The 14060-nt window shown below is 39.1% G+C and overlaps 1 protein-coding gene across 1 annotated transcript; it reads right to left on the minus strand.

Annotated features, from left to right (window-relative positions):
* Positions 1–2453: 2453 nt before the first annotated feature.
* LOC145980670 (uncharacterized) lies at positions 2454–8891 on the minus strand. Its single transcript, XM_083113725.1, has 3 exons — positions 8090–8891; positions 6745–6961; positions 2454–3102 (listed from the first exon to the last, which is right to left on the minus strand). Exons 1-3 carry the CDS (start codon positions 8243–8245, stop codon positions 2867–2869), a joined length of 609 nt encoding a protein of 202 aa, XP_082969851.1. The 5' UTR covers positions 8246–8891; the 3' UTR covers positions 2454–2866.
* Between the last annotated feature and the right edge of the window lie 5169 nt (positions 8892–14060).

Raw genomic sequence — 14060 nt, forward strand, 5'->3', positions numbered from 1 at the left:
GAAACGAACTACGCCCTCAAGTACAAAGCGGAGATCTTGAAAAGTCCGCAGGTGCCGATTCACTTTCACGGTTACCAGTGCGTGCAGAAGATGGCGTCGGGAAGTCACATGGAATTCGACGTGACGACGCAGTTCAACAACATACAGTTCGACATGCCAGATTTCGTCGTAGTGCTTTTTCAGACCGGGAGGGACAAGAATCAGGAAAAAGATTCCAGCAAGTTCGACGACTGCAAGATCAAGAACGTTTATCTGAAGAATGGACGCAACGAAGTGTTCCCGCGCGAGAATTACAACCTCGACGTGACCAAAAACGATTACCTCAAACTTTACGAAGCGTTCTCGGCTTACAAACGCGTGACCGAGGGAAGCGTGGACATGTACTACACGCCCAGCGAGTTCAAAGCACGGAGACCCATGACCGTCATCAACACATCTAAGAGAAAGAAGGTTGTGGTCAACGATCGAACCAACATCAAGGTCGTCTGCGAGTTCCACGATGCCTTGCCCGAGGATACCCTATGCAGTGTCATCCTGATTGCAGAGAAGTCCTTCGCCTACGACGTGAAGAACGAGAGGGTCACAGAGCAGTTTTAACAAGTTTTTAACATCTTTTCTTGCACAATAAGAAATTTTTTGTACTAGCACAATCAGTTACAATAGCACAATACGAATTTCACTAGTTCAGATCAGTTACAAATGTCAATTTCATTAGTTATCAGTTACAATATCTTTTTTTTTGCACTATAGCACGAGACAATCAGAAAATTTGCACAAAAAAATTTGTTGTTGTTGTTACACGTGAAAATTAACAATAAAATTTCTTTTTTTATCGTTTCAGATGCTGTCGAAACATCAAAAACACATACACACACACTAGAAAAAAAAGCATGCAACTTTATTTGTAACACACACATACATTCTCCATCTTCATCAAGAAAATATTATAATAAACATAATTATTTTTATCTATCTCACAATAAAACTCTATATCCAAAAATATCACAACATCAAATAACACTAGAGTCGTTAGTACATGTTGTATGTATTACGGAGGTCCTCTGTAGGGTTTCATGGAAGTTTGGGGGAAAAAAAAAAACACGTGAAACTCTACAGAGGTGCGGTAATCTATAACCGCAGCCATTAGAAAACTTTTACATTTTTGGTTGGGCACCACGCACCCTGGCGAGGTTATAGGGGCCAGGCCTCCTAAAAAAAACAACAATTATTATTTTGTTTGTTTGTTTGTGTTACAATACATATGCGCGCGCGCGTGCGTGTGTGTGTGTGTGCGTGTGTGTGTGGCACGTCGTTCCCCCGAGAGAGAGAGGTTTACAAAGGTTGTGATATACAAACGTTGCCCCCCCGGGAGTTGGAAAATTACGATATGGCGCATTCGCTCATTACTGTTCCCAGCTATAAGTTTTTCTCTCTCTCTAGCCCTTGCCAACTAAAAAAAAGTGTAGGTAGGAGTTGGTAGCACTGCGAGAAAATAGAGATCGTGCCTTACAAGAAAAAACCATTAAGGCGATTTTTATTTGATAACGTTGAACCCGTGTAGTGTTCCCATCCATCCATCTCTCTCTTTTACGGCAGTGCCGACTCTCCTTGTCCTGTATATGTAGGTTGGCAAAAATTGTTTTATGCACTGTAAAGCAAACCTCAAGCAAAGTTGCCAGCCCCTTGCTTTAGGTTAGGTTAGACAAAAAAAAAAGCTGTAGGTAGGCTGTCGGCTGTTTAACTCCTCCCTCCCTCTCTCTCTCCTCTCTCTCTTTTTTGTAAAAGGCTATGGCAAAAGTACCAGTAGGTTGGCAACCTTGCTTTATGCACTGTAAGGCAAGCCTCAAGCAAGGTTGCCAGCTTCTTGCTTTAGGTTACGTTAGACCAAAAACCTTGGTGATTTTTTTCGAGTAAGATGTTGGTAATACTGTGTCCGAAAATAGGGGGGGGGGTTTATGCCTTACAAGAGCAAACCATTAAAGCAAGCCCCACCGAGCTTTACTTTCGGGTGTAGTGTTGCCAACACTGCGAGAAAAAAATTGCCAGCCCCTTGCTTTAGGTTAGGTTAAACCAAAAACCTTGGTGATTTTTTCGAGTGAGGAGCTGGCAACACGGCGAGAAAAAAGTTGCCAGCTCCTTGTTTTAGGTTAGGTTAGACCAAAAACCTTGGTGATTTTTTCGAGTAAGGAGCTAGCAACACTGCGCCATCAAATAGAGCTCATGCCTTACGATAGAAATCCATTAAGGCGAGCTCCTCACTTCAGCTCCTCACAAGAGGGCGCAGAACCGGGCCACCTGTACTACTCTAGATGAATGTAAATACGGTCCAGGAACCTTTTTTTCTAGATGAATGTAAATACGGTCCAGGAACCTTTTATCTAGATGAATGTAAATACGGTCCTTGGAACCTTTTTCTAGATGAATGTAAATACGGTCCAGGAACCTTTTTTCACTTAAACAATACGCAACTTGGACCGAATTTAAATTGTGCGAGATAAATGGTTCCGGTCCTGTAGTGAAACCCATTAGAATTTATTAGTTTCTGGACGTTTAACAACCCTGCCGGAAAGCGTTCGTTCAAAACCCGATGAACAATGATGACGAACCTTACAAAAGAGATGAACATTGATGAACTGCAAGTCAGAATAAACAACGCGATAGCCACCGTGGATGTCGGCATGCTGATTCAACATCTTTATTCCTTTAAAATTTCCAAAATTTAAACTTCAAGTTTTAGATCATGTTTATAGTTTTTGCCTATGACTATAGTCGATTACAATTACTGAAACTAATCATTCAATTAATAGAAATAGGTCGATGCAATCACACCTGTTTCTCCATTCATTCTGTACATTGGTGTACAGAATTACTTGAAATCATAATTGCACTGATCGTGGTGAATTTGGTACATTCCCTCCGGATCGACTCTGCCTCTGCGAAGAACTGTGTTTACGGCATCAACTTCCTCCTGACCTAGTTCCACGTCTGGTCTAACGTAGATCTCTGTCCATCTGTTCTCCCTACGTCCAGTCGAGAATCTCATGCACACATTCAGGATCATGTACTTGCGAGGATCTGCCTTGATTATCTTCACTACATTTTCTGAAATGAAAACGAAATATTGGCCTAGCTTTATTTCCCCTTTTCAGAAGAAAAAACGTTCTCTCTTTTTACTATTTGTTTTACACGCTACGCCCTTTTAGCTCATAGCAATTGATTTTAGATAAAAATAGAATTACAATTACAATACAGGCTGATTCAAAAGTCTCTTGACATTTTCCTCATATCGCTAATGAATGGTTTTCAGGATGGGATAATAGACACTGTTGTTTTCCAGCAAGATGATGCACCACCCCATTTCTGTGACTGTGTATCGTTTGCAAGGTAGATATACCGTCTCGGTAAGGAAGCGCGAATCTGGGTTCGAATCATGGCCTGAGTTTGAATGTTCCTTGTGTTTGCTATTTTATCGTGGTCGTGATTAACCTGGATGAGCCAAGAAAGCGACGCTAAACTAAAAAATATAGTATATTCGTCTATTCTGTACAGGCACGTATCTAGAAATATGTTTCGGGGGTTCCGAACCGAGTGTCTCAGGATTAATAATAATAATAGTAATAATAATAATAATAATGTTTAATTTAAAATAATTTTATTAACTTACATTAATGCTAATTACAAAACATAAATTAATATTATATTATTATTAGACGACTAGGTAAAAAGACTGTATAAGAATAGAGATATATCTAATAGCACATATTCATTACGTAGCTTACCTGTAGTTAAGATCGGAAATATTTAGATAAAAGCAAGTGACCGGGCAATGAAATTTAGTGTCAAATAGATGAATAATTGAATTTTTATGGAATAACAAAAATGATGTGACATGTAGTTGGAGAAAAGTAAGTTTCGGATTAATATTTTATGCATATTATTTTGAGTAGTAGTGTACATAAATCTTCTTTGTAATGTCATTCAAAGCCGTATGATCCCAATATAATCTTGCCTTTTAAAAAGTTCAGAGGAAATTAATAACCATCGATTATGCAACAAATTCTAATATTTTCATTACTTAATTTTAGTACTTGGTAAGTCTGTCGGGCGTCCGGGCCCCTGAACCACCCTAAATAAGTCCTTCCTGTTCTTCAAAGCCTATGATCCCAATATAATCCTTGTCTTCCAATAAGTTCAGAGGAAATTATACAAAAAATGCTAAACGAGTATATTTTCATTATTTAATTTGCGTATTTAATAAGTCTTTCGGGTGGGTTCGAATCCTGGCTTGGGCATGAACGTCTGTGATGTCTATTCATGAATTTCATCATATCATCACTCATACCCATCTTCGCAAATTAGCCAGAAGTGGCACAAAAACCGAAGTAAAATAAATCAAATCAAAATTTAAAAAAAAAAAAATCTTTCGGATGGGTCCGGAACCCCTAAATACGTCCTTCCTGTCCTTCAAAGCCGCATGATTCCGATATAATCCTTGTCTTCCAATAAGTTCAGAGGAAATTATATAGGTACAACAAAGGCTAAACGAATATATTTTTTCATTATTTGATTTTAGTGCTTGATATGTCTTTCGGGGGGGGGTGGACCCCCTGGACCCCCTGGACCCCCATAAATACGGCCATGATTCTGGATAAAATAAACACACCTGAAACTGATTTCAAATATTAGCATAATAAAAGCTAAGGTACCCCGTGCATATAGCACCGTGTCATGAAGGCACATTTAGGGAATGTGGGGGTAGGACCTCACATATTCTCGATCACAACCATTTTGGAGGTGATGTGATAAGCACCACGCTCCAGCCGTCTTTACTCCCCCAGGATTGCCTCCAGGTACCCATTGATTTGAGGCTATCGCCTTAGGTCACCCGGCCCGGAAATCGAACTCGGGTCTCCAGCGTGACAGTCAGACGCCATATCTAGACCCAGACGCTAGATCACCGCGGCTACAATCAGGATGGATAAAAATCATTCTTGATTTTTTTTATATCTAAAAAACACGCTTAAAATTGCTTGTATGGTTTTTGGCACCACACATATATGTAGATATGTTTTTTTTGCAAAAGGATTTTTATGGTAAACAGCCCTGTAAAATATTTGAACAGTTTGATTAAAGTAAATAAAAAAAAATGTAAATATACATTTTTCTGTTTCTGATACTGTACGAACCTACTATGGAAATGTTTTTCGAGTTTGTTAATGAAACTATAATTTCAGTAACTTCTCTTACAGTGAAAATAAAACATTCTGGATGCACTATACAATTGTAACTTAAAATATTTTTATGGTCCCTGTAGCTGAATTTTGTCGATTATTTTAATGATAGTTCGCAAAATATCAGCTGACATGTTTATTTGCAGTTTAATGAAAATTACACTATTTACGGTTATATTTTCTACACAAAATGTTTGCTATTTTTGCCTATACAAATTATTGAATTTTAAATCAAGATAAATGTATGTGTGTTTATAGTTAAATTAAATCAATGCCATCAGCTATTCATTGATTTCAAAAAAGCATATGATTCGGTCAAAAGAGATAAATTATATAATATATTAGTAGAGTTTGGAATACCTAAGAAGCTTGTTAGTATGATAAAAATATGCACCAGTGAAACAGAAAGTAAAATTCGTGTGGGTATTAATATGTCTGACAAATTTACAATTCATGATGGGTTAAAACAAGGAGATGCATTATCTCCATTGCTCTTTAATTTTGCCTTAGAATATGCTGTTAGGAAGGTAAAAGAAACTAAAGAAGGACTAAAATTAAATGGTGTGACTCAGTTGTTAGCATATGCAGATGATGTAGACTTACTGGGGGATGATGTGAATACAATTAAGAATAATGCTAAAATATTTTTCAAACTGCTAAAGAGATAGGTTTGGAAGTTAACAAAGATAAAACTAAATATATGCTTACAGGCCGAAACCAAGTGTTAGGTAATAATCTAATTATTGATAACAACTCGTTTGAACCAGTTTCCAAATTCAAATACTTAGGAGTAATATTAACAAATGAAAATTATATTATAGAGGAAATAAAAAGTAGGCTTAATTCAGGAAATGCATGTTACTTCTCTCTTCATAAACTTTTGTCTTCTCGTTTAATATCTAAGAAACTAAAAGTTAAAATATACAAAACCGTAATTTTGCCTGTAGTATTATATGGATGTGAAACTTGGTCCCTTACATTGAAAGAGGAACATAAATTGAGAGTATTTGAAAATAAGATCCTTAGGAAAATATTTGGACCTAAAAGGGATGAGGAGACAGGTGAGTGGAGAAGGTTACATAATTTAGAACTACATAATTTGTATTCATGTCCAGATATTATTAGAATAATTAAATCAAGAAGACTTAGGTGGGCAGGCCATGTGGCACGAATGGGAGAGGAAAGAGGAGTTTACAGGATTCTTGTTGGGAAACCTGATGGTAAGAGACCTGTAGGAAGGCCAAGACGAAGATGGAGGGACAACGTTGAGATGGACCTAAGGGAAATCGGTAGGGATGGAAAAGAGTATATAGATCTTGCTCAAGATAGGGAAAGATGGAAGGCCTGTGTTGCTGCAGCCATGAACCTTCGGGTTTAAGAAGGCTAGAGAGTTAGTTAGTTATCATTTAGTTAAAGTGATTTAAATCAACCTTGGCTCCAATAAAAAAATATTAACAGAATAATAGTTATAAATCAGCGAAACCGTATCAGAAACGGATTCTGCGCAACTTACCGTACGCTGGTTCATCATCATCTTCATCTTCTTTCGGGAACATGCATTTGTCACGGGCTTTAATCTGGCAGACGGCAACTGCACGAAAGATTCGCCCATCTCCTATGTCTACGGCTGTACCCAGTATCACAGTAGTCTCGTTCAATAGTTGTATCCTCAGCTTGTAGCACTCCAGAAAATTAATCGTTGCATTCAGTGTTATCCAGTAGCCAGAGAGCTGCCGAGAAAAATACTTATCTCAGATCAAGAAATGAACCCATAAACATTTGGGGTGCAACGGTTCGGGATTCCCCCAATTTTTCACCCAGTCAGGAATGATATTTTTAAGTGTAAATCTCTTCATTAAGCACCCATTAATTTTCTTCCCGACCCTCTTCAGCACCCTTTATACAACACCGATATTCAACACAAGACAACAACTCTTACAGCGTCATATTATGTCCTGTTGTTATATACGTGGAAGTGAGACCTCTGTTATTGTATGCAAGAGGCAAACGCATTGATCCTTCTATGCAAGAGAAGTCGCCTCCATTGCCTCAAAGATTCAAGAAGTGTGTTTTTATAGGCAAGGATGATTTTATTTTTGTATTTCACTACATAGTTCAAGAAGATTGTAACATGTGTCTGAATATTTACACGGTATGGCCACTTTCTTGTAATGTAATACATGTCATCATGGACGTTCAGAAAGGGGGTTGTAAAGTGCCCCTTGAGAAAGTTAAAAATACAAGTTGTAAAGGACCTCTGCAGGACCAACACAACGCTAAAAAAGGTTGTGTAAAAACTTCCTCAGGAACAATGTAAAAGATCCGCAATTCTCAACCAACTAAAATCATTTCCTAAGACACTGTCATCCCTCAACATGGCTGTGTGAAAAAAAATAGAAATTACACAAAGAACCCAAAATATATTAATTGGCACAAATATGTTGATTAAATTGCATTACTACTAATGATTCACTTCTGGTGCAATAATGTGCACGCAAAAATGCATAAAAAGGATACTTGAATTAGCAGATGTTCATCGTAGTGCACTAAAAATACATCAATTGAAAAGATGGGACACGATCACTTCAAAGAAACAAAAAATGCACGCTGGATTAGTTTGTGCACCAATAATGCATTTCATTCGATACATTTCGAGATCTGTAGCTATATACACAAAGAGGTTCGTATCCTCACGCAGATACATTCCTGAGCATTTACCTCAAAGTAACTTCTTTAAGTAAGTAATTCCTACAATTTGCCATCAAATATTCCCTTGGACATTTGACATATGGTTTAAGTATATTATGAATAACTGCAGAAAATCAACAAACTCTGTTCAATGTTACAAACAAACTTACCTGGTTAAAATCAGGTGAGTCGTATATGCCAAAGTTAGGGCAACTTGATCGCGTTGATCGCTTTGCAATATTATGATCTTGGAACAAGAAAGAGTTGGTTTCCACTAGAACGACCAGCAAAACGAAAACTACGTGAAACCCGCTGCAAACCTTCATGTTCGACAATACAGATTTCAGGTCCAGGATTGAATACTGTTCAGCCTTTACGTAACGTGATTCTTCTACTGCACACGGACTGTAAACTCAGGATATGTCAATGGTGAGTATACTCATTGCTTAATGAATGTGATTCTTCGCACCTGCAAACTAGGCTTAAACAATGGTGAGTAAAGTCAACGTTCAACGTCAGTCACGTGATTCTTCTAGTGAAGAGGAACTGCAAACTCACAATTAAACATTGACCATTACAATTTTACGTAACGTAAGCCTTCTACTGCTCACTGACTGCGAACCAAGAGTTTGTACCTAATGTGAATCTTCTACTGCTGACGAACTCAGGGATTAAGGATTAAGCACTGATAAATAAGCAGAATGTTAGACTACGTAACTTGCTGCTTCTTCTGCACACAGACTTCAAAATCAGAATTTGAATCACTGATTACGTAATGTCTTCCTTCCACTACACAAGGAGTTTAAATTCAAAATTAAACAGCAATTAATAAGCAGTTGCGTAACGTAATTCTTCTACTGCTCACGGACTTAAAACCCAGGATATTAAACACTGGATAACAGTTTTACGTAAAGCAATTCTTCTACTACTCAAGGACTGCAGACTCAGGACCAAGGGTTTTATGTAACGTGATTCTTCCACTGCATAGCAACCGTATGCATAGGGTTAGACACTGAAAGTTTTACGTATTATGATTCTTCCTTGGGCCTCTTTATCGCCATTCTCCTTATTCCGGTGACCTTGTACAAGCTTGATAAATTGCAGAGGAAGACGATAAACACAGGCTGTGCAATGCATGTTCGCAATGCGAGATAGGGTCTCTATCTTTGGCCATGGTCCTCTTCCAGTGTGTATCTGAACGCATAAGAATGAGGAAAATTCGTAGGCAAATAGTTTCGTCTAGAAATGTCCCCAACCATCGTGTTTGTAACGTATAAGGCCAGGCTAGAGGACACAAGTTGATTTTCAAAAATAACTCGGTTGTAGTTAAAGTACTAGAAATATATTCGTCTAGAACAACTTATTCTTGCAGCTCAGAAGGTTAAGCATGTCCTGAAGGATCCAACTTTATTTGTAGGAGGGTTGATTGGCATATGTGTGTGTGTGTGTGTTGAGTATATATTCATTTGAGTTTTGAGTTGTTGCCTTAAATCCACTTTACGCATAGAAAGGCCAATCGGGATTGGACCTACAGTTTAAAGTGATATCTGAACTACTATGTGCCTCCAACAAGTATCGCACTGTTTTTTAACAAATTTTAAAAATCTGAATATCAAGAATTGTGTTTAGTACCTTTCTGCCTGAACCATACGAAACTTTGATCACTATCGGACCAGCCGTTTTTTATTTATAGAATTTCAAAGAGAGCGATCGTTTGTAAAACTAAAAAAAAGTCACTTTCTTGTTCTCACGTCGATAAAAAATAGATGACGTACTAAATAGAAAGTGGTTAGCATAGATTAATGCAGAATTGAATAAGTTAAACTTTGATGTGACTCGTTTTTATTACTTGTTAATTTTTAATTGGAGTCCAAACTGGAGTATCTACAATTTTTAATCCGATAGTAGAGCACCGTTCCACCAGCATAACACCAGGCGCGATAATCACACCTTTAAACTTACTGTAGCGCCACCTTCGGAGCCAATTATTAACTTTCACTGTGTAGAAGCGACGTTTATTGGACACTAGCTGATTACCCGGTGTTGCCCGGGTATTTATTTATCATAATCTTCTATTAGACAGGAATATAATGAATTCTAACTATAGTGTAAAATGAACTTGGAGTTGAACGGCATTGGGAGTGTCACTGTTGATCTCAGCAGCCCCGAAAACTATGGATTCCACACTAATATCGGTCGTTTTATATGTCACCCCCATCCTACCCCCACCCCTAGGGGTGCCATGGGTGTCTTGGAGTTGAACGGCATTGGGAGTTTCCCTATTCATCTTAGCGACCCCGAAAACAATGGATTCTACACTAATGTCGATAGTATTACATGTCACCCCCTATCCACCCCCGCCCCTATGGGTGCCAGCGTTGTCTTCAAGGTGAACGGCATTGGGAGTGTCACTATTCATTTTAGCGACCCGGAAAACTAAGGATTCCACACTAATATCGGTAGTTTTCGATTATTTTTACGTCACCCCCTTCCCACCCCTAAGGGTGTCTTACCCCCAACAGTATTTCTTTCCAGATTGTAAGTCGTATGTGTACCAAGTTTGGTCATCGTAAATGTCATCAATTAGCTTAGCGACTCCGAAAACTATGGATTCGACACTAATGTAGGTCATTTTTTACATTTTATTTACACCCCCTCTCACTCCCCATGCCGATAGGTGATGAACTTGGAGTTGAGAGGTCTTCGGAGTGTCACTATTCATCTTATCGACCCCGAAAACTATGGATTCCACACTAATATCGGTCGTTTTCGACTATTTTTACATGTCACCCCTTCCCACCTCTCACCCCTAGGGGTGCCAGGGGTGTCTTACCCCCACAGTATTTCTTTCCAGATTGTAAGTGATATGTGTATTAAGTTTGGTTGAAATCGCTCGAGGTGTTCGGGAGTTATGCCGGTACAAACATACACACATACAGTAGAGGGAGATTATTTTCATAACATCTTTGGCAGTTATGCATTTGAAGCTTCGGAACGAGTCACAACTCTCGAAGCAGCGAATTAACCCAGCGAGCCGCTGACGTCATCTCAACCCAGAACCTATCGCTAAGCCCCTTGCTCAGGTTCTACACTCCCACTAGGCTCGCTAGACAGACTCGCGCAGTCCGCTGGAGATGTTCCGAAAGTAATTCGACTCTACATTCGGTTTAGCCTGAGCTCTGGCATGCGCAAAGCGGGAAATGTTTGTCGTCTGTAGAAGACGTCACGTGACTCATAAGAGCAGTGTTGCAAAACGCGGAAGTTACAATTCTACTAGACATGAAACTATATGCTATGGTGTCATTAAAAAAATTACTTACGCATCTAAAGTAAGTAAAGCATCATTACGCTGTCCTTCACGATCGTGGAATTCGTCAATTGTTCTACGAATAACAAACACACTTGTCAAATTCGTCTTTTAAATTTCTTTCTTCTGCGTGGTTTGTTGGGCGTTACTACCTACCTTGTAGCGATCATTTTCGTTTCAAAGTACTTAATGACATATCAGTAGATGCGGAAACACGCTTTCGCACTTGTTTCACGTTCAACGCAAGACCACTGTCAGCTTCTTTCTTCATAAACTTATGCACCTTAAGATAATTTCTCAACTCTGACTATGAATCACTTAGCTTTCTCCAATATTCACCTCAGCTTCCGTTGAATAAAACGCCCCAAGCAAGACAGGTCAACAATCACCTTACTCGTGGTAACACGATCTGCCCCCTCCCAGAGAGGTATAGGAGGAGGGGAGGATGCCTCTTTAGCCGAGGGGCTTAATCAATGCGAATTTCACCGACAAAAGGAACCATCTGTCATTCTCTTCCTTGAACTACGTATCTATCACCTTCTCAAACTGTGGCTTTTTTAAATATGTATATATATATATAAATGCAGTAAGTACCGAAGGCACCTACCAATAAGCTCTGAAGTCAGATTATGGATATAGGTAATTGTTAAGGCAGTTAGCAACTCTGCTCTCAGTGGAACTCTCGCATCGTCGCGCTGACGGCAGGCTTCTGCGCAGCTGAAGGCCAGAGCTCAAGCTAAACCGAATGGCCTGTACATTCAGAGGCGTAGCGTGCATGTAACCGGTGTTACCGCAGGTAACAGAAAAATGTAAAGAAATTTAAAAAGCTTTTTTTTTCTCAATAAAATAACGACATTGTTAAATAAGTTGACCAACAGAGTTGCAGTTGAGTGTATATTGCAAAGGACATTTTTCTGCAGCCGACAAAAGCGAAGAGACAGGCCGATCCGCTACCCTCAAGAGGCAACAGGAGGAAATGGTGCCAATGCAAGGGAACGGCGGGGAAAGACTTGAGGAGGCAACTTGTGCTAGAGGTTATTCCAAAGCTGGATTTAACTACAACTGAAACCGTTTACGTAATAGATGAAAAGATAAGTACTTGATGAGATTCGTGATTTGGACAAACCTTGCTCCAAAAAAACTATGTTGGCAACAGTAGAACGTACATCTGGACTTCCCTTCCACCGCTGGAGGAGGGGAATTCTGTCGTCTGCTAGCCGCAGAGACGTCAAACTGACCCGAATGTGTGGTTCTTCTTCCCCTTTCCACCTCTTTGCAAAGAAACAGAGATGGTTGACAAGGCGCGACTAATATTCACTGGATTTTCGCGGTAACTCTCTCATGAGTGGTAGTTCTTTCTAGAAGTGATTGTGGCTAAATAAATCACTGAGAAGATTAAAAAAAAAAAAAAAAAGAACGAAATGAACAAAAATCCAGATCAAAGGCATGTTTTTTTTAGCGGGGTAGGGTGGAGATGTTAACTTATGATAATCGGTAACACTTTTGAAAAAGTCACGCTACGCCACTGACATACATACATACATTTTTTATATACAGGGTGGCTCAATAAGTCACTTAACACCCTCAGTACAAGGCCACTGCGGTATGGAATTTGAAATTGGCGATGACCAATCTTTATCAGGCCAAGGGGGAACCACATTGACGCCACCCACACGGTCGGCGGCCATCTTGATGTCCGCCATCTTGAATTCAACTTCATAATTTTAAATGGGAAGGGGGTCGTGCGACATATCAAAATGGGCTAGAATTTCACGAGAAATGCAATGGTGAAGGTTTTTTCGACGTATCTTTAACCAGTAAAAAGTTATGACTGAATTCTTGTACCAATTAGCTCATTTTCGAGGTGTTAGAAAAATGCCTTAAAATTTGTTTAGCGCATCGGTAATGCATCGAGATCAAAGTGACGTCTAGGGAAAGACGTTCGCATGCCATTGCACATTATTTTAATCGGATACATCCATGAAGAGCTGCTCATTATGAATGGTTGTCGCGAACAATTTACAGTGTGACGCTTCCATTGAATTAAAAGTCCTTCACAGTGACAAGGCTAATGTTTATGTTCAGAAGGAAGTTTATAAACAGAATATTCGATGCTTTTTATCTGATAACCCATTTTTGACAGATCAAAGCTGAATGGTTAGTGCTGGTAAGTTAATGGTGTGACGTGCTGTGTGGAACACGATTGGTTAGTCAATTTCCCATCAACGGAACCTTAAATGCTTAGGGCTACTTGGATTTGTTAAATAGACAGGTTTTTTCATCCTTGCTTATGGAAGAAGGTACTTTTTACAGAGTTTTTTCAATAGGGAAGAACACCAGAACACTTATGGAACGTTATGAACCTGTTTTTGTCCAAAGTTAGTTATCAGATGACAAGGGTCGCATATTCTGTTTATGAACTTCCTTCTGAACATAAACATTAGCCTTGTCACTGTGAAGGACTTTTAATTCAATGGAAGCGTCACACTGTAAATTGTTCGCGACAACCATTCATAATGAGCAGCTCTTCATGGATGTATCCGATTAAAATAATGTGCAATGGCATGCGAACGTCTTTCCCTAGACATCACTTTGATCTCGATGCATTACCGATGCGCTAAACAAATTTTAAGGCATTTTTCTAACACCTCGAAAATGAGCTAATTGGTACAAGAATTCAGTCATAACTTTTTACTGGTTAAAGATACGTCGAAAAAACCTTCACCATTGCATTTCTCGTGAAATTCTAGCCCATTTTGATATGTCGCACGACCCCCTTCCCATTTAAAATTCTGAAGTTGAATTCAAGATGGCGGACATCAAGATGGCCGCCG

This window comes from Lepisma saccharinum, chromosome 28, assembly GCF_977018435.1.
Source record: "Lepisma saccharinum chromosome 28, izLepSacc3.1, whole genome shotgun sequence".
Classification (NCBI taxonomy): Eukaryota; Metazoa; Arthropoda; class Insecta; order Zygentoma; family Lepismatidae; genus Lepisma; species Lepisma saccharinum.